The 20914-nt window shown below is 50.5% G+C and overlaps 1 protein-coding gene across 4 annotated transcripts in view; it reads right to left on the bottom strand.

The window, feature by feature from the left end:
• Positions 1 to 20914, bottom strand: part of Dab1 (DAB adaptor protein 1) — a 1267233-nt gene that overhangs the window by 21583 nt on the left and 1224736 nt on the right. For all 4 annotated transcript variants that reach the window (XM_045139320.1, XM_045139318.1, XM_045139319.1 and 1 more), the window contains 2 exons: positions 7457 to 7519; positions 4659 to 4767 (listed from right to left, as the gene is read on the bottom strand). In XM_045139320.1, coding sequence (XP_044995255.1) covers positions 4659 to 4767; positions 7457 to 7519 — 172 coding nt within the window. The remainder of the gene's footprint in view (positions 1 to 4658; positions 4768 to 7456; positions 7520 to 20914) is intronic.

The following is a 20914-nucleotide window of genomic DNA, read 5'->3' as shown; positions in this document are numbered from 1 at the left end:
CGCTGAGATCCTCAAGTGCTGTGATTGCCGGTGACTTCACTTTCAGTGGCACGTTTTTCTTCCTCCAACCATCTTTCCCTCCTTCTTCTTTTTTTCTTTCTCCCTTCTTCTTCCTCTTTTTTCTTCTTTTTACAGGGGACTAGCAGATGGGCTGCACATACGTTTCTGGAGAGAGCTATGAGCACATCTCTCTGGCTTCCTGCCATCTGCTCCGGACCATGGGGTAATATTCAAAAGAGCCAAAGGCGGTATAGGGAGATCGGTGCCATGTAGGGGGCTTGTACAGCTCCCTCGCGCGCGGAGGGGGATGCAGTCTGAGCTCGCTCCAGGCCCGGGGTTACCACTCTCTGGCCACAGGGCCGACGCGTGTCTGATGGGACACCCCAGTACCATGACTGTGGCAGCACGGGACTCAGAGTGTCCTTTGGTGACCGCCGTGGCCGCCACTTAACAACTGGTTGGCTATATACGTGCGTTAATGTGCAGCAGTGGAGAGGGGAAGGGGTGGGTGCCAAGGCCCGTCAGTTTGTGTCATGGAGTTCAGACCACCACACATCTCCCTGCTGTGAACAAGAAGGGAACACCCGCATGCTCACCTTGAAGTGGAGGGTTTGTTTTTTCTTTGAAATGCTGAAAATTGCAATTTAAAACTAGATGACAGGCTCTGGGACAAGCCCCCCATTATCTGGGGACATAGCAGACTGAACTATTTAAAAAAACCAAAACACAGGGCTGGAGGGATGGCTTCGTGGTTAAGGCATTTGCCTGCAAAGCCAAAGGACCCAGGTTCGATTCCCCAGGGCCCACGTTAGCCAGATGCACAAGGGGGTGCACGCATTTGGAGTTCATTTGCAGTGGCTGGAGGCCCTGGCGTGCCCATTCTCTCTCTCTTTTTCCCTCTTTCTCTGTCGAATAAATAAATAAAAATAAAATATTAAAAAAACCCACATCGTTGGCATTTATAAAACGCCTGTACAGTAGGTACCTCTTATTCACGTTACCTCACCTGACTTACTCATTCACCCCCCAAAAAATCCACGCTGGCTGCCTGGTTCTGATTGTGTCTCTCCAGATGCAACAGAGAATGAACCAGTACAAACCCAAGTCCTCTCTCTACTGAAGTTTACAGTGTGTGGGGAGCAGACCTATGCAGGAAGCCTCAAGGTTAGCTATTGCCTAGGTCTGTTTAATTCACACGTGAGTGGCAGAGGTCGGTGGGAATGTTCCAGGCTCTGGCACGCAGGTGTTAAGTACAGGCAAGTCCCAGCACAGCCCATCACCATTAACCCCATGCCATAGGAAAGAACTCCGTTGAAGGTTGATAGAATGTTCTGCAGCTGTGTGGAGACTTCAGCTCGAAGGAAAAAGTCCAAGAAGACAAAGAAAAGACAGGATAGGAGGTAAACCTTTCTGCCCCCATTCTCTGACTTGTACAAATAATCACAACAGTCTTTTGTACCTCAGTGATCTACAGCGCACCAACACTTTTTTCAAGGCTCTTAATTTTTCTTTTAATCCCTATAAGATTGGTAGGTGGCTTTTTATTTCCCCCCCCCAACTCAGTTATGAAGATGAGGAAACCCTGCCTCTGATAGGTTACTTGCTCAAGTCTAAAGCCTATTACAAAACGAGGGCTACGGCTGGAGAGGTGGCTTGGCGGTTAAGCGCTTGCCTGTGAATCCTAAGGACCCCGGTTCGAGGCTCAACTCCCCAGGACCCACGTAAACCAGATGCACAAGGTGGTGCACGCGTCTGGAGCTTGTTGGCAGCGGCTGGAGGCCCTGGCGCGCCCATTCTCTCTCTCTCCCTCTCTGCCTCTTTCTCTCTCAAATAAATAAATAAAAATAAACAAAAAAAATTTAAAAAGAATGACTAACAACCACTCTCCAAAAAAAAAAAAAAAGAAAAGAAAAGAAAAGAAAGAAAGAGGGCCGGAGAGATGGTTCAGCAGTTAGAGACACTTTGCAAAGCCTGACGGCCCCGGTTGGCTTCCCCAGTGCCCACGTAAAAGTCAGATGCACAAAGTGCCACATGCATCTGAAGTTAATTTGCTGCAGAAAATGCTGAGACAACCCATGCTCTCAGCCCCTTCATCTCTCTCTCTGCTTCTGTCTGCCTCTCTTAAATAAATAAATGATATTAAAAATGACTAAGCCACGATTCAAACCTGGCCCAACAACAGACTCCAAGGTCCCCAGCGGCCAGTGCGCCCTCTGGGTCATGAGGTTCATCTTCTTGCCTTGTGTCCCCACCCCTGGCTGGGCTACTTGTGAAAGGCCGATGGAGACAAAACAGCAACTGCTGGGATTTTTGAACACCAGCTGGAGACTATCTCAAGCATATTTTAGGAAGAGACAGAAAACAAAAATATGCTAATTGAAATTAATTTTAGACTTGTTCTAAAAATTGAAGTCTTTGGAGGTAATTGGTGAGTGTTATTTTTTCTAAATAACTCATTTCCATAGTTTGTAAGATGGCTGGTTAAGTAGAAAGACTAAATCCAAGGTCTGCAGAGTCACCCCCAACTTGGCTGGTTTGGGAGCAGCTCGGATACCTGACAGAGGTAGTGTCTTATGCTATTGTTAATCAGGTGTGATTACAGCAAAAGACACAAAACTGCACCTATGGTTACTTTGTCCTTCACGGAGAATTCAGATGGTACTAGAAAAGGACCAAGCCAGGGCTGGACAGATGGCTCAGCAGTTAGGTTAAGGCATTCGCCTATGAAGCCTAAGGACCCTGGTTCGATTCCCCAATATCCATGCAAGCCGGACGCACAAGATGGTGCAGGTCTGTGGAGTTCCTTTGTGGACTAGAATGGCTGGAGGCCCTGGCATGCCAATTCTCTCTGTGTGTCTCTCTACCTGCCTGTTTCCCTCTCTCTCAAATAAATAAAATTAAAAATAATAGGGCTGGAGAGATGGCTTGCAGGTTGGGACACATGCCTGCAAAGCCTAAGGACCCAGGTTCTATTCTCTGAGTCCCACGTAAGCCAGATGCACACGGTGGCGCATGCGTCTGGAGTTTGTTTGCAGTTGCTGGAGGTCCTGGCACACCCATTCTCTCTCTCTCTGTCTATCTCTTTCTCGAATAAATAAATAAAAAGAAAGAAGAAAGGAAAAGAAAAGGACCAAGCCATTCCGTAGCCCGCCTGACGCTCCATTGGCCTTTCGCATTTCCTGACCACGGCCTCCTCGGCCAGGACTCTGGGCCACAGTCCCTACCCTGGGCTTCTTCTTTGTTCCCTTCCTGAACAAGCCACTTATATGCTATGGTAAGCCCTGTGGTGTGCCCCAAGCACCTTGGACCCTGGCACCCAGAGTGAGCACCCAGCAGAACGGATTTGTGAGTTTGTGAGGCCCCCACATTGCCATCTCTGTTCCCGTCTTGGGTATCTCAAATGCGTGACATTAAGTGCAGGAGGGTGGGGCATTCCCGAGGGAACATTATTTGTATGTTCAGTGACACATCTGGTCGCACCCACGTCCGCAGGTTTTTATGTCATTCTCTACTAAGAAGAAAAGAAAACGGGGGCTGGAGAGACGGCTTAGCGGTTAAGCGCTTGCCTGTGAAGCCTAAGGACCCCGGTTCGAGGCTCGGTTCCCCAGGTCCCACGTTAGCCAGATGCACAAGGGGCGCACGCGTCTGGAGTTCGTCAGCAGTGGCTGGAGGCCCTGGCGCGCCCATTCTCTCTCTCTATCTGCCTCTTTGTCTGTCGCTCTCAAATAAATAAATAAAAATGAACCAAAAAAAGTTTTTTTTAAAAAAGAAGAAAACCAGCCATTACCTCCTCCCCCATTTCAGAGACGAGTCAAAGAGGTTCCACCGGCAAACCTGTCAATCAAGAAATGTCTAGACTCCCTGCAGACTGTGAACGGCAAGCGACCCGCTCACCACAACTTCAATCGCTCACAGTGGTCGTTCAGCCAAGGAAGAATAAATGTATTTCAGAACAGGGTATGAATTTTTAATTTACATACAATAAAATCGAGGTTTATATTTGATGGCATGGGTTTGCTTCGAATGCTATATAATGAAAAGTAATTATTTATAAAAAAAAAAAAAAGCACCATCAGATTTGTATGCTAAAACATTCAAACTCTCACTTGCTGTTTTATGCTGCCAACTTCAAACCCATAAGTAAAACGCGTACAAAATGCTTGGTGGCTCTAGGCGCCAGGACAGAACAGTTTCTACATGGAGGGGCCAGGTTACCTGCACCAAGTGTCTGAGACTATGGGAACAAGGCATGGCCCCTGGGATGTCACCTGCGTGGAACTTACCCTCACGCTACTGTGACCATAGTATGCACATTTATTTTATTTTTATTTGTTAGAGAGAGAGAGAGACAGAGAGAGAATGGGAGCACCAGGGTCTCCAGCCACTGCAAACGAACTACAGACGCATGCACCACCTTGTGCATCTGGCTTACGTGGGTCCTGGGGACTCGAACCTGGGTCCTTAGGCTTCGCGGGCAAATGCCTTAACCGCTAAGCCATCTCTCCGGCCCAGTAGTATACACATTTGAAAAGCATACTTGGAAAATAGAACAGGTACCCTGTAAGTCCCCTTGTGGATGAGGGAGCTCCCTTCCTCCCGGAGGCCAGGCCCCTTCCCTTTCTTGGCTGAGTGAGGCTGAAGGGAGGAGGGGGCCTTACCTGAGGGCAGACCAGCTGTGCTAAAAGGTACCGAGCTGAACATGTCTGCGCTCGCCGGAAGCGTCTGCGATGACGATGGGAGGAAGGCATCACCTGGTGTCGCAGGAGTCTGCCAGACAGAGAGAGAGAGAGAGAGAGAGAGAGAGAGAAAGGGGTGAGGTCCTCTGAGGAAGGCAGGTGGGGCACCAATGGGGTAACTGCTGGAGCCAGCCTGAGTCCAAAGCCACTTGGTTGCTGCAAGTACCATGGGCTGGGGACAGACTCTTACCTAAAATGTTGAAAGTGGGGCTGGAGAGATGGCTCAGCGGTTAAGCGCTTGCCTGTGAAGCCTGAGGACCCCGGTTCGAGGCTCGGTTCCCCAGGTCCCACGTTAGCCAGATGCACAAGGGGGCGCACGCGTCTGGAGTTCATGTACAGCGGCTGGAGGCCCTGGCGCACCCATTCTCTCTCTTTCTCTTTCTCTCTCTCCCCCCTTTCTCCCTGCCACTCTCAAATAAATAAAAATAAACAAAAAAAAATGATTAAAATGTTGAAAATGATACTGCCCCTGGCTGTCAGGACATGGAAGTGAGACCAGGAATCTAAATGACCGTTTGCTATTAACACCACACATAGGCGCTGAGTCAGTTGCTCAGCAAACATGGCCAGCCTAATCATTTCATTTGGGGGCCCCCTCATCTCTGGGGTGAGGGGGGGCAGGTTGTGGGGGGGGTCACCGAGTTATCCATAACGCATGCCTGCCTGCGCGCGCCCCCACACACTTGGGAGGGAGTCAATGCACCAGCTCAGGTGTAAAATCATTTAATAGTCAAACAGCAGCCTTTGCAAGTGGAGGGCTGCGTCCCGGTGACTCCCCACGTTTGCCGTGAATCTGCTCTGGAAAACAGCAGGAAATCTTTTCAAGGAGACAACCAGACGCAGTGGCTGCCGCGCAGCTGGGAACCCCGGGGCCCCTTCCTGGCCCGTCGTCGCAGAAGGCTTGTCTGCAGCATGAACTGGGGAAGGTGCCTGGTTGCAAGAGAAGTACTCATTTCTGTTCAGCATCCACAGCTATTTCCTGTGGGCTCAGTCCGGGGTTTCTGTGCTGGGTTCTCCACCCCCTTTGGAACCGACTGGGGCAAGCAATTAATCTTGAAACCACAGCAATTAGACAAGGGCCATTTTTAGACCAGGCAGCTTGCGGGGAGGAGGGGGCTCGTGCATGGCATTGTTCGGAGGAATTTTAAATACCCATTAGGACCCATTTGGAGCTTGGGGGGGGGGGTCAGGTCCAGAAACACAAGTCTCGGGGTCAGCGCTTTGGCACACGGTCAGTGCCGTTGTCGTCCACCCTTCCCCCCCCCCCACCCCTCTCGACATGACCTTGGAGGAGTCACGCGTCCTCGGTGGGACTCGTGCGTGCAAGGCAGGGGGTAGGGTTCCCAGCTGCACAGGCCTGCAGGCGCGCTCCGCAGCTGTCTACGGACGGGTCTGGGGAACTGCCGAGTGCTCCAGCGTCCCTGGGGACAGAAAGGGTGGCCTCCTCCCTAGTGGCTTGCAGTGGACATTAGGAGAACAGCCGTGCTTGGGTCCCCCTGCGGCAGCCGTGGGCAGCGGGGTCTCGGGCCACTCAGGGGGGAGAGTTGGAGGGGGGTCCGTGTCAGCCCCGGCCTCCGCACAGGCTGGCTGCAGGTTGCTTCTGTCTTGGTTTGCTTTTCATGCTGTTTTCTTCTTCATGCTTTCGTCAGGGCTGTGTGCAAGCTGTCCTCTTCGCAAGCGCTGGCTGAGACGCGCCGGGGGGGGGGGCCGGGAGCCGTGGCTGGGAACCGGACAGTTTCTGCAGCGGCTCCCGGAGGCACGGGGTCGTGGTTGGCAAAGGCGAGCCCAGCAGGTGGTGGGGGCACCAAGGAAAAGGAAAGAAAGCAGGAGAAGAGGAAGGAAAGAGGAGAGGGAAGGGCGGAAGGGAGCCAAGGAGGCCTCTCCTCCCTGGCTGACAATGACAACAGCAGACCTCATCAGGTGAGTCTGTCTGCTTGTGTTTCTGGCCCACGTTTCCCACCAGAGCACCTGCTCACGTTAGGCTGAGGTTATGTCTCCTCCCAACCCCCTTCTTTTTTTTTTAAATGTTTTTTTTTTAAATAATTATTTATTTATTTGAGAGCGAGAGACACAGAGAGAAAGACAGATAGAGGGAGAGAGAGAGAATGGGCGCGCCAGGGCTTCCAGCCTCTGCAAATGAACTCCAGACGCGTGCGCCCCCTTGTGCTAACGTGGGATCTGGGGAACCGAGCCTCGAACCGGGGTCCTTAGGCTTCACAGGCAAGCGCTTAACCGCTAAGCCATCTCTCCAGCCCTCCCTATGCAGTTGCTGAATGCCAGGTCTCATATGCTTTTCAAACCAGAGGCAGTTATCCTAATTCATTTTTTAAGAAGTTTTGTTTATTTTTATTGATTTATTTCAGAGAGAGAGAGAGAGAGAATGGGCTCACCAGGGCCTCCAGCCACTGCAAATGAGCTCCAGATGCATGCACCCCCTTGTGCATCTGGCTTACGTAGATCCTGGGGAATCTAACTGGGGATCCTTAGGCTTCACAGGCAAGCACTTAACCGTTAAGCCATCCCTGCAGCCCTAATTCATTCTTTTTTTAGCAGTAAGACAAGGCAGTCTCAGAATCGCCAGCTGAGATCCCCCAAGTCACAGGGGTTACCAGAGGCGGAGTGGCTGCAAACCTCTTTCCCAGAAGCCCAGAGTCCCATCACTGTGTGGCTGAGGAAAGAAAGGGCCAGGCTGGGGGGCTTGGAGGACAACGTATACTTACGGGGGGAGAGGTTATATCAGGAGGAGTAGACATGTCCCCAAAAAGTTCTAGTTGGGTCACAGCCTGAAAGGATAAAAAGAAAACCATGTAACCAGGACAGCCGACGTGACTTTCAAACAGCGCGTGCCAGGACAGTCACTTCTACCCTCCGTTTACAACCGTCACTCCTTACTATACCGTTCGGATGGAAAAGCAATACTTAGGTACAGTCAGAGTCCATTTTTGTGTCTGTGTGTCTAGCTGTGTATCCAGGCTTGATCAATGCCTCTCATTAATTAGCAATAATAATACCTCACCATCATTACGCACCATCAAATCTCTCTCTTTTCTGGGAGATAAGGGCAGGGATGCAATCCCATGATGGGTTTTCTCTCCAGGGGGAGACCTACCATACCAGAACTTTCCATGTGGAATCACAGCAAGGGATGGCTTCATGGCCCTTTCTCACTTAATGCTCCCAACAGCACTACCTTTGAGAGGTAGATATCACCTCATTTCTTATTTATTTTTTTTTTTGTAGATAAATAAACTGGTTCTCCTAGAGGTCAGGTCACCCGGTCACCCGGGTCACCTGGGTCATGATTTGAATTTTCTGTATACAGCATGTATCTTTGGGACCAAAAAAAAAAAACGTAGATGGAGGAACAGAAAACATTTCATTTAATACAAGGAAGGACATCAAAACCAACCTCGTATATACACTATCGATAACTTCAGGAACTCCATTCCCACAGACACCGTCCCACAGTGTGTGAGCATTTGGTCACAGCAGTGGCGGGACCCTTTAAGATACATGTAGAAATTAATCTGCGTACGCTTTCAGCTTCAGGAATGAGAGGGAGTCTCTGGCCAGGAACCAAATGGCCTGACTTAATCACGCAAGGCATATAATCACACACTTTTGTGCAAACCTGTCCACTGAGCAGAAACCTCTCTCGACTCGTCTTCAGACCCAATGTACAAGTGTCTAATTAAGGCAATCTACAACGCGAGCTAATGGCAGGAAGAGGGAGAATCTGACTGCCTGGCCATCAGGCGCCTTGCACACACGCTCTGTTCTGACCAGGGCCATGGCTGTACCTTTAGGGTTCATACAAAGAAATGATCATTCCCTCCTTGACAGCGAGCAAGCCGGAAGGGCCCCCGGCGGGAAAATAGTTCACTTCTCTCCCTGCCAATCCCAGAAGATCCTCAGAACCCCATTTCTGTGACCCGGGTAAGGGAGACAGTAACGTCACCACTGCATATTTAACTGACAACGTTATAGATGGCCCAACCTGATTCTGAAAATCCAGAACTTCCTGAGTATTGGTAGGATTTGACAAGTGGAAGATGATTGCCCATTCCTGACTTCCTGGGTCAGGTCACAGAAAAATATACGAGCAAAGCCCACCAAAAGTATTGTATCACATTTCTTTCAGGCTACAAGTAGAAGGCATGTATGAAATAGAAATACATTCTGTGTTTAGACTTCAATGCAATCCCTAAGGTATGCCAATTTGAATATGGCCACATTTTTGAAAAAGATTTATTTATAAGAGATAGAGACAGGGAAAGAGAGAGAGAATGGGCACACCAGGGCCTCTAGCAAAACCTGCAAACAAACTCCAGACGCATGCGCCACCATGTGCATTCGACCTGGAGAATCAAACCTGAGTCCTTAGGCTTTGCAGGCATGTGCCTTAACCACTAAGCCATCTCTCCAGGCCCCAAATTTTGAAATCTGAAGTACTTCTGGTCCCGAGCATTTCCAACAAAGGATACTCTACTTACAATAGCAAGCCTTACTCTGAAGTTTGGCTCAGCCTGAAAGGGGCTCCAAAGGGTCTCTGCTGAGATGAAGGAAGCTCAGCCTTGTGAATACATCCCCCCCCACCCTTTTGCTTCTGCTCAGACCCAACAACAGTGCCTGGCACAAAGCGACCAATCCTTTCCTTCCTAACTGTGCAGGGCTCTTAACACAACGGCCAAGTCCCACCAACAGGGCGCTGTGGTCTGCTGGGGGATTGTACATAGGTACAGAATACTTCAAGGTAGGGTGACAGAGGCCTTCAGGGGGGCGCACTGGAGGGCACTGAGAAGGGCATCCAGCCAGTTTGAAAGAGAGAGATTTTGTGAGGTTTGCCACAGGAAGCATTTCATGTCTCAAGCTCGCAGGAGAGGCGCAGCTAGCCAAGCCACCAAAGAAGAGAAGAGGCTTTGCAGGCCAATGGAACTGTACAAGCCAAGGACGGCACTGGCCGAGGCGAGCAGCTGTATGTGTGCTCCTGACAGCAGCCTCTTCTGGGGAAGTGTCTGGATGTCCTCCCACAGCAGCTGGTGGATGGGAATGTGGTGGCCGGGCCCTCGCTATGCGCCCCACTTCTGGATGGGCTCTCGGGGCATTTCCATCAGCAAGCACTGGGCAGTGAGTCAGCCACGCCACATCTCCCCTGAGGAGGTGAGCTCCGCTGGCCCTTCCGCCCGCCGCCCGCCTCTCGGTACGGACCGATCCTGCTTAATGGATTCCAGGGAAGCCACCAGGCTTCCTTGCAATCGGAAGGAGCTGGATGCTTGGAAAATCGCCCACGACTATTTTCGGCAAATATGAAAATGAAGTTAATAATTAAGTCACACCATTTGCATCCTCGAATGTGTGTAGCTCGTGGCATACTTTTTACTAACATCATAAATGTAATTTACTGCCTAATTTTCTCGTTAAGCACAACTTTTAAAATAACCTTGGTTCCTGAGCTTCCTCTTGTCCGATGATTTTCATTCGAGGATTAAACGAGAAAAACATGGGGAGGCATAAAACAAAGATTGTTATTTCATTTCATTGGATTTGCTATTTCAATAGAACCCCGAGTTAATTAAATTTTATAGGAAAAGGGGTTCTTGAGCCATTAAATTAAATATAATCCAAATAACCATGTATGATTGAGAATGTTGAACAGTATTTATTCGCATGGTCCCCTCCTCACGTGAACCCCGGTTCTCTTATTTGTAACCTAATAAACCGTGCTCCCTCTGAAAATAGTGACCTTATTAAATCACTTTAAGGGCCTTAAGAGAATAAAATGAAGTGTTCCCATTCGTAACACACTTTACTGCTTATAATATGCTTCCCAATATATCATCACGTTTGATAGCCCAAGAAAAGGGGCGTTGTTGCCTCTGTACAGAGGAGATGGGGCTAGGGTCCATGGGCGGGGGTGTGGGGGCGTAGAGGGGTGAAAAGAAGCTAGAATGGATTTTTACCTGTAGACCCCTGTTTATCTGCCTTAACCAAGCAGAGGCTAGGCATCCCCGAGTGATGGGCTCTCACGCCACCACACCCCAGAGCAAGGCCCTTCCAATATGACCATCCCAAGTGTCTTCTGGCTGTGGATGGCAGATGCGTTCCTTGGCGAGAGTCTCGGTTATCTTCCAGCAGTTAAGTGGCAGAGATAAACAGGGGCTGCGATGTTTAGGCGGTATCCCCAAGAGGCCTGGACCTTGGCAGCCACTTTTGACTTGAACATGCTATGGTTTCCAAGGAGCATTTGAGGACTGGTTTCTTTCTCCTGGGTATAAACACACCTAGGGTCCCTCGTGGCGTTGGGGGAGGGGGGGAATTCTGACAGCATCACTGAGGAAGGCTGACACGTCACGACCCCCACAATAACATTCTTACAGAGCCAATCCCCATATGTTGGTGCCAGGACCCTGGGATGCCTTCAGATAAACGTATGGGAATCCCTGCCACACACTGACCCGCCGTGCCAAGAACAGGGTATAAGCAGCTAAGGGCAGCCCGCTTCTGCAGTCACGGTCGCGAGCTTAGCTGCTTTGTGGCAAGACAGACCCACAGGCAGGAAGCTCTATCGCAGGAGCTCAGGGCATGTGGGGCGGAGGGGTGCCCGCTCCTGTGACGTCAGGGATTGTCACTGCAGTGCCCGGGAACGAATACGAGAGGCTGTGTGACGGGAGAGGCCAACACGGGCTCTGGCACGAGCTGCCTCTCACTGAACCTTCTTCGCCTGTAGCTTTTCTCGCCCTTCCTTCAGGGCACAAGCTAATAGGCTGTTGTTTCCACTTTTGTTATTTTCTTGGAAGTGTTTCCTCCTTGGTCTGCACCCCACCACCTTGCCCACAACAGCGTATGAGACAGTCCCAGCTCAGTAGTCCCCGGGAAGTCCTGAGCCCCGGCTCTAACCCCAGACATGCTAATTTACTGAGTAAGAGGCACAGCCTAGGGGCTGGAGAGATGGCTTAGTGGTTAAGCGCTTCCCTGTGAAGCCTAAGGACCCCAGTTCGAGGCTTGATTCCCCAGGATCCACGTTAGCCAGATGCACAAGGGGACACACGTGTCTGGAGTTCGTTTGCAGTGGCTAGAGGCCCTGATGCACCCATTCTCTCCTCTCTCTCTCTCTCTCTCTCTATCTGCCTCTTCCTCTCTGTGTCTGTCTGTCGTTCCCAAATAAATAAATAGAAATTTTTAAAAAGAGGCCCAGCCTAGTCACTGGAACATCGAAAGCTCTCCCTGTGACGCTAGACAGCTGCCAGTACTGACAATCCCTGTGCCACATAGTCTGAGGTGACAATATCCACCAGCTTGTGCGTTGACCGATCTGAACAAACACGGGCTACCAACCAGTACGTCTGTCCTGGGCTATCTCCCGACAAACAGCAGCCACGTCACGTGTTTGGATTTTGTGTCACAGGCACGACACCACACTAACTGCCCTGTGCTGCGCCAGGATGCACGAGGGCACCCTGGCCTGCTAGGCCCTACCCTACCCTAGCAACCTCAAATTTACCTTATCTTACCCTAATTATCCCAACCAAGCCTTGCCCCGGCCTGCCCTTCCCACTCTACAAAAATCCTACCAGGGGCTGGAGAGATGGCTTAGCGGTTAAGCACTTGCCCGTGAAGCCTAAGGACCCCGGTTCAAGGCTCGGTTCCCCAGGTCCCACGTTAGCCAGATGCACAAGGGGGCGCACGCGTCTGGAGTTGGTTTTCAGAGGCTGGAAGCCCTGGCCTCTCTCTCCCTCTATCTGTCTTTCTCTCTGTGTCTGTCGCTCTCAAATAAATAAATAATTAATTAAAAAAAAAATCCTACCAAGCTCAAACTTGCCAGATCCCCACCTGCCCGGCCCGGCCTCCTCCTCTCCCAACCCGGGGCCCGAGCAAGCTCAAGGCTGGCTCTTCCTCTCTAGGGCTCCTTCTGCACGAGCCAGAAGGCTAACGTGCGTTGCCTGGATGACACGGAAGAGTCCCCTACACACTCTGGCTGACAAGCACGCACGCTCGTGTGCAACACACACGGTTGCCGCCAGACCCCGCGCCACCGCAGCAGCCCAAGGCGTGACGTCTGCCTGGCACGCAGGGGTCCACGCAGACGACACGGATGCCCAAGACGGGCTAGGAGTGCGCTCGCTCAAAAGGACCCTGGAGGACTTACCTTGGCAGCCTCCAGCAGCTCGTCAGAGTCACGGGGCAGGCTTCTGTTCTGCAACCAGAAGGGCATGAGTGATGAGCACGGGGTGAGGGATGAAGCGATGGCATGAAGGAGTTAACCACACACGGGCCCCCTCCTGTCTTACCGGCACGGCTGCCGCAAAGCGCTCTTCAAAATCCTCCCACGGCTGGCTGTTCTGCAAGTGTAAGGGGATGATGGATGAGGTTGGCATGAATGATGAGGATGGCATGAATGACACACGGGTGACATGGATTTATGAGCTTAACGACGACGGTAGGCATCGTTTACACTCCCACGGTTGACGCAAGTGGGAGCTGTCTGTGACGGACGGTGAAAGTCCCGAGACATGTATCCAGCATCGCCAGACGATAAAACATGGGCCTAATCAGGAGTTACAGCCACAGAAAGTCAGTTAAAGACAGTTAAAAGTCCATCTTCCTGCAGTGATGCGCATTGCAGACACTCGACAGTGTTGACAGGTCTCACGTCTGATGGTTTCCATCTAAAAGGAAGCTGTGCTACCATGGGACTTGGGCTAACTTGCCTTATTTATCTATCTGCAAGTTGGGGGTGGCGGGGGGGGGGAGACAGAGTGAGAGAGAGAGAGAATATGGGCATGCCATGGCCTCCAGCCACTGCAAACCAACTCCAGATGCATGTGCCACCTTGTGCGCATCCAACTTCACATGGTTACCAGGGAATTGAACCCAGGTCATTAGACTTTGCAGGCAAGTGTCTTAACTGCTGAGCCATCTCTCCAGGCCCTCTCTAAGTTACCTATTTCATTAGTATATAAAGTAACAGGCTTCATTATGACATTTTCATATATACACATCATTATGAGCTAGTTTCTCCTAATTTTTTTCTCTCTTTTTTTGCTGTACCAGGGTCTTCTCTTTGTCCAGCTGAATGCCACCCCCTCACAAAACCAAGCATCCTTCTGTGAGGAACCCCTTGGCACCTCGGCTGCACCCAGCCCCCCATGGGAATCTCTCATGCATGACATTGTTCCTCAATGACCAAGCAGCTCCCTGGGGATCTAATGCACAGCCGGGGGTGGTGGGGGGAGGGCAGCGAGTTTAGTTCTCCAGTTCCAGTGCAGAGTAGTGCACGCATCTGTCACCCCAACGTGCCTATATAAGTAGGAGATACAGCCAGAAGCATCTGGAAGCTCACAGGTTAGCTAGACAAGTGCAGACACAGTGGCCAAACGCTGAGACAGACTCTGTCTTAAAAAGAAGATTGTCGGGCTGGAGAGAGGGCTTAGCGGTTAAGGCGTTTGCCTGCAAAGCCAGAGGACCTAGGTTTGACTCCCCAGGTCGCACGTTAGCCAGATGCACAAGGGGGCGCACGCACCTGGAGTTTGTTTGCAGTGGCTGGAGGCCCTGGCGCGCCCATTCTCTCTCTTTCTCTCCCTCTTTCTCTGTCAAATAAATAAATAAATTTTTTTTTTAAAAGAAGGTTGTCCTCTGACTTCCACATGTGTGCTGTGGTGCACACTCCCATATACACAATTACACACACATACACACGATTTTTCTCTAAAGATTTCTTAATTTTTTTTTTCTTTTAGAGCGCACGCGCGAGAGAGAATTGGTGCACCAGGGCCTCAGCCACTGCCATCGAACTCCAGACGCTTGCGCCACCTAGTGGGAATGTGCGACCTTGCGCTTGCCTCACCTTTGCGCATCTGGCTAACATAGGATCTGGAGAGTCGAACATGGGTCCTTAGGCTTCACAGGCAAGTGCCTTAACCGCTAAGCCATCTCTCCAGTCCTCACATGCAATCTTTTTTTTTTTTTTTTGTTTTGAGAGTGACAGACACAGAGAGAAAGACAGATAGAGGGAGAGAGAGAGAATGGGCGCGCCAGGGCCTCCAGCCTCTGCAAACGAACTCCAGATGCATGCGCCCCCTTGTGCACCTGGCTAACATGGGACCTGAGGAACCAAGCCTCGAACCGGGGTCCTTAGGCTTCACCAGCCCACATGCAATCTTTTTAATTGGTTGGGGGCAGTTGGCTCTAAATGTTCTCTTCGCTTTTAATTTTACTGTATACATTACACAATACAGTTAATTCATAATGTGCAACACAGATGTGTGTGTATCTATGTATGTATATGTACATATACATACACACACACACACACACACACACACACATGTACATATATATATTTTTTTGAGGTAGGGTCTCGCTCTAGGCCAGGCTGCCCTGGAATTCACTAAGTAAACTCAGGCTGGCCTTGAACTCACAGCGATCCTCCTACCTCTGCCTCCCGAGTGCTGGGATTAAAGGCGTGCGCCACCGCATCTGGCTTAGATGCGCATTTCAGTGGCCATTTTTTGTCTATGCATAAGAGCTAATTATTCTCTGGCTAGCTTCCAAGTAGTGGAGGCGCTAACACCCAGTTTTTGGATACCGGTGTTCAAATGGCGTTGGTATGCATAAGCACAGGGCACTGTGCTGTTTTCCTTGGTTTGAGGGGAGCTTGCAGTTGGCAGCGGGGGAATGGGCCGACCGACGACCTGTAGTCCCAAATACCATTCATCTGCCAGAAGTCACTGTCACTTTCCTATTCTCTGCCCCACCTACAGGATGAAGCAGGAGAAACGTGTGCAAGATCACCGCCACGCCGAACAGCCACCGACACATCCTGGTTCCAGTCACCTGCCTCCACCACGCACGTCACTAGAAACGAGGACTGAAGAGCCATCGTGTCAGGTAACCACGGAAACTATCATGACCCGTTATTATTATTATTTAACCTGAGGAGTAGAGCGGTGGTAAGACAGTGACAGTCTAAGTGACCCTACAATCTATGGTGTGGCCCAGAAGGCTGAGTGGATGTCACTACATCCCTTATAAATTCGCCCACTTTTAGGGATTTATGGCAGGGACCCTACCAACTAGCTCTGGGTCATAACTTTTAATAAAAACATTTTTTAGTGTCCAAAACCTCATTACATCTGTCCAATGTAAAAAAAAAAAAAAAAGAAAGAAAAGCAAATGGCTACGAAAACATGATGGATGAATTAAATAAATTTAAAAAACAGCCTGTGGTGGCGTCTCATAAAAGCCGCACCATGTCCCACATAATGAAAATGTGGGAGGATCACCAGCGTTGGCGGGCGCCTGTCACCCTCCTGGTGACAAAGGACGGGGCCTTTAGTGAGGCGTAGGAATGATGCGTATTGGGAGGGTTTTTTATAAATCCAGACGACTCTCGGTCTGGGCACTTCTCTTTGGCGTTGATCAAGTCCAGCTCATGCCAACTTCTGGGCACGTGCCCCTGGAAGACAACCTGCCTTGCCTAGCTTTGTGGAGTTTCAGGTGGCTTTGATAACAGCAGCGTCCGCTGAGGTTTACCGAGATGCGTGCGCTGTCGTGTTTGCTGGTGGGCGTAAAGTTGTCACTCAATAAATCACAGCTGTTCTTTGACATCACCTCACTATTGCCTGCCTCCTTTATAAAGTGCCAAAATGGGCTGGAGCGATGGCTTAGCGGTTGAGCGGTTGCTTGCCTGTGGAGCCTAAGGACACTGGTTCGAGGCTCGATTCCCCAGGACCCACGTTAGCCAGATGCACAAGGGGGCGCACGCGTCTGAAGTTCGTTTGCAATGGCTGGAGGCCCTGGTGCACCCATTCTCTCTCTCTCTCATTTGCCTCTTTCTCTCTCTGTCTGTCACTTTCAAAAAAAAAAAATAAAAATAAACCCAAAATACATAAATAAATAAAGTGCCTAAACTGTGATGGAAGGATGGTTGGAACAAGAAGGAAGCAATCCTAGCCCATCTCTGACCCTGCGTTTCACCTCCTAACCACAGTCCTTCCTCCCTTGCATCTCACTGGTCTCTTTTGCCACCTTACCGTCCGGCTGGCTAGGTTACTGTTCTAGGACCCTTCTTCCTGGCTGGGGAGACCCTTGATGGTATCCAGGGCTCTCCAGCCAGCCTGTGGGGGGCAGTAATCCTTCTAGCCAAGCCCCCTTTCCCAGCTGAGCATTAGGGGCCGAGCCTAGAATCCATTCCCAAGTCTCCCACATCTCCAATACTTGCTTTAGCCACACTTAGGTTTTAGTTAAGTATGAAGGACTTTTCTTATGATCCATTTTCTCATACTTACTATGGTAGCATGCATGTAGTTTTGTAGTTTGTCTTTAAAAACTCAACCAGGTCAAATATATGGACAACCTCAGTGTCTAGAGAAAAATGCCCTCTTGCAGTACTTTTTTTTTTTCAGTACAATTCCACAGTTTCACCCTCTTTTTTTTTTTTTTTTAAATTATTTATTTATTAGAAACAGAGAGAGGGAGAGACAGAGAGAGAAAGAGAATGGGGGCGCCAGGGCCTCCAGCCACTGCAAACGAACTCCAGATACAAGCACCCCCTTGTGCATCTGGCTAATGTGGGTCCTGGGGAATCGAACCAGGGTCCTTAGGCTTCGCAGGCAAGTGCCTTAACCCCTAAGCCATCTCTCAAGTCCACCCCTTTTTTGTTTGCTTTGGCTTTTTGAGGTAGGTAGGGTCTCACTCTAGCTACCCTGACTCTTTATGGAGGCACTGGAGTGAGGTTCCCATAGGCAGTTTCTTTTCCAATGGTCTTTTTTGTTAAGGACATTTATAGCTCTGTAAAGGAGGGACATGAGCAGCGAGGCCAGTGGATTTGACTCTTGCAGCAAAAACCATTGTGGATGAAAGGGACTGGGGTACAATTACCAAAAGGATGAAATCTACAATTGGTGGCAAGTCTGGAACTCTCTCTCTTTCTTTCTTTCTTTCTTTCTTTCTTTCTTTCTTTCTTTCTTTCTTTCTTTCTTTTTTTTTTTTTTTTTTTGAGGTAGGGTCTAGCCCAGGTTGCCCTGGAATTCACTCTGTAGTCTCAGGGTGGCCTCAAACTCACAGCATGCACCACCAAGCCGGGGCCAGGTCTGGAACTTTCCATGGTTCATTCTACAATCCCGGGCTTCACAACACAATTCTTTGGGGGACCTGAGCCCCAGCCTCAGAGATTCAGATTCTGCCTGTCTCGGGAGGAGGGCCCTGGCTTGGGTATATATCCAGAGCTTCCTAGTGACTGATACACAGGCAGGTGTGTATTCCCCACCCCGCTGTGCTGGGGGTGGCGGGGGGGGGGAGGGATAAACTCCTCTTAGGAATAATCAGTGAGCATCCCACTGGGGAAACCAAAGGCGTCTTGATTGATTAGGTAATGGATTAATTAATTTCTTCCACAAACATTCACTGGGGTGCTTCCCACAGACCAGAACCTAGTTGCTGGAGAGACAAGGCTGATGTACGGACGTGGCCCTGGTTCCCATAAACTCGGAGCGCAGCCATGATGTGTACTGTGCGTGGCTCGGGGTGGACAGGTGCGTGGGCCAGAGAGGGGACTCTGAGCTTCTGGATCTGAGCGGGGACTTCAGACCACGGCGCAGCAAAGGAATCAATCTGGTTAGCCGTTTCGAGGGCCCAGGGGAGATGGGGATTAACTTAAGTGATTTGCAATTACACACAGGTGGGTACTATTTAAGGCCACCTAGTGATTGCAGGCCCGGACTGCAAGTTACGGCTAGTGCACCATTTGGCAAGCCAGGCTCCTGCTAAGGACAACCAATTCCCTGGGGGGGCCGGGGGGGGGGGGGCAATAGTCGCTTAGCCCTCCATCGCTTTAGCAAAGAGGAAAGGGCCACTTTTCTTCTTCTTAGGAGAGTGCTGGGGGCGTGGGGATTGCCCCAGGCAATTGATCAACAAGGGCTTCTGGGCTGAGATGGGAAGAGAATCTACTGTGTTGACGGGAACTTCCTCTTTGGAAAAGCACCGTACTGATGAGATGTGTTCTTTTATTTTTTTTTTTAAAGTATCTTATTTACTTATTTTAGAGAGAGAGAGAGAGAGAGAGAGAGACAGACAGACAGACAGACAGACAGAGAAGGGTCTCTAGCCACTGCAAACAAACTCCAGAAGCGTGCACCACCTTTGTGCACCTGGCTTATATGGGTCCTGGGGAATTAAACCTGGGTCCTTTGGCTTTGCAGGCAAGTGCTTTAACCACTGAGCCACCCCTCCAGGCCGACAATGGCACCTTCTTGAAGTGCCCACAGTGAACCCAGCGGACTTCACCTATAGTGGCTTGGACGAAGAAATATTTACTTCCCGCTGTTTTTGAAACTGTCTGTTTTTTTTTTTTTCTTCTTCTTCTATTTTTAAGATTTTGAAGCAAGGTCTTGCTATGTTCTGGCCTGGAGTTCACTATGTAGACCAGGCTGGCCTTGGACTTGCGGTGATCCTTCTGTCCCGGCCTCCTGGGTGCTGGGATGACAGGGATGTGTCACACATCATCAAGATTGGGGCGACTGTGAAGGGACCGTGCTGGCGTCGTGACACAGGCTGACCTCTGAGCTCACCGAGCCAACGTGAATGAGCGGCGGGCACCCCACTTGAGACACGGTCTCTTAACTCCACATGCTTGGCTTCTCCCTCCTCACCTCATGTCTAGGAAACCGCTCTGCTTGAGAGCATGGGTTATCTGAAAGGGAGGGCCGTGATGGTTTTAGGAGATTAGGGAAAGGAGAGGGGAGAAGGGCAGCAGTTGAAAGCACGGGTCTTAACCGGGAACTTCCGTAAGGGAACGTCCTTAGTCCTTGGGCCTCAGTGCCCTCCTCTACAAATCAGGGACAACAGCGTTTGCCATGTGGGTGCGCCAAGAGGAAGATTCTAGAAGACCGCTGTACATCCAAACCGGACAGCGGCTAGAAGGGCAGCCTGGGTGTGGCAGCCCCCTTCCCCAGAGCACAGAAAGGGAAGGGAAGGGAGGGAAGGAGAAGGGAGAGGAAGAGAGAGGAGAAAGGGAGGGAAGGGAATGGAACAGACAGAAGCAGGGGAAGGGAAAGGAAGGAGGGAGGAAGGAAGTGGAAAGTGGAAGGGAAGGAAGGAGGGAGGAAGGGAGGGAAGGAAGAAAGGAAAGAAGAAGGGAAGGGAGGGAAGGAAGGGGGGAGAAAAGAAGAGAGGAAGGGGGAGGGAGGGAAGGAGGAAGGAAAGAAGGAAAATCCCATGTGAGCCAGACACACAAAGGTGAGGCAAGCGCAAGGTCGCACCTGCCCACTAGGTGGCGAAAGCGTCTAGAATTTGATTGCAGTGGCTGAGGCCCTTGAAGGCCAAGTCCCTCTCTCTCTCTCTCTCTCTCTCTCTCTCTCTCTCTTTAAAATAAAAAATAAATAAAGTTGGCAGCAAGAAAGTGCTGGGTATGGCAAAAGCTTGGAGGACGGGTCCCGGGAGAGCAGGGGAGTTAGCTGTAGATGGTGAAACGGGGAACCCTCTTCCCAGAGCTGTGAACATCCCCCAGAGTTGAACAACGGCCAGGCTGTCCTGGAAAGCTTCTACCAACCCTCTTTCTCCTCCCATGCGTTTCCCTGTCTAACCCCGAGGGCTCTTTTAGAAGCCAGGCACAGACTCCAGGCTCTCATGATCACGATTTTCCAAGACATACCAAGCGTTCCTTTTGAACACACACGTGCGGCTGAGGTTGAGGGTATGATCTGCAGGCTCATAATGAGTACGCTTTGAAATACAAGAAGCTCAAGGGCGTGGTGGCGCGTCCTTTAATCCCAGCACTTGGGAGGCAGAGGCAGGAGGATCGCTAGAGACCACCATGAGGATACACAGTGAATCCCAAGTCAAGATGGGCTAGGGTGAGACCCTACCTTGAAAAACAAAGACAAAACAACAACAACAAAAAAAACCAAGCTGGGCATGGTGGCCACACACGCCTTTAATCCTAACACTCGGGAGGCAGAGGCAGGAGGATCGCCTGTGAGTTCGAGGCCACCCTGAGGCTACTTAGTGAATTCCAGGACAGCCTGGGCTAGAGCGAGACCCTACCACAGGAACAAAACAAAGAAACAAAAAAAAAAAAAGAAGGGGAGGAAGTTTGATCTCAGTACCGGTGACAAAAGGATGTGAACTGGGGAGGCCTGTGATGTGACAATGCTGGTATTTGGGGCGATGGGGGGCCTGTC

Source organism: Jaculus jaculus, chromosome 21, assembly GCF_020740685.1.
Source record: "Jaculus jaculus isolate mJacJac1 chromosome 21, mJacJac1.mat.Y.cur, whole genome shotgun sequence".
Lineage (NCBI taxonomy): Eukaryota > Metazoa > Chordata > Mammalia > Rodentia > Dipodidae > Jaculus > Jaculus jaculus.
Note: the sequence above shows the minus strand (reverse complement) of the source record. Positions and strands in the feature narration are given on the sequence as shown.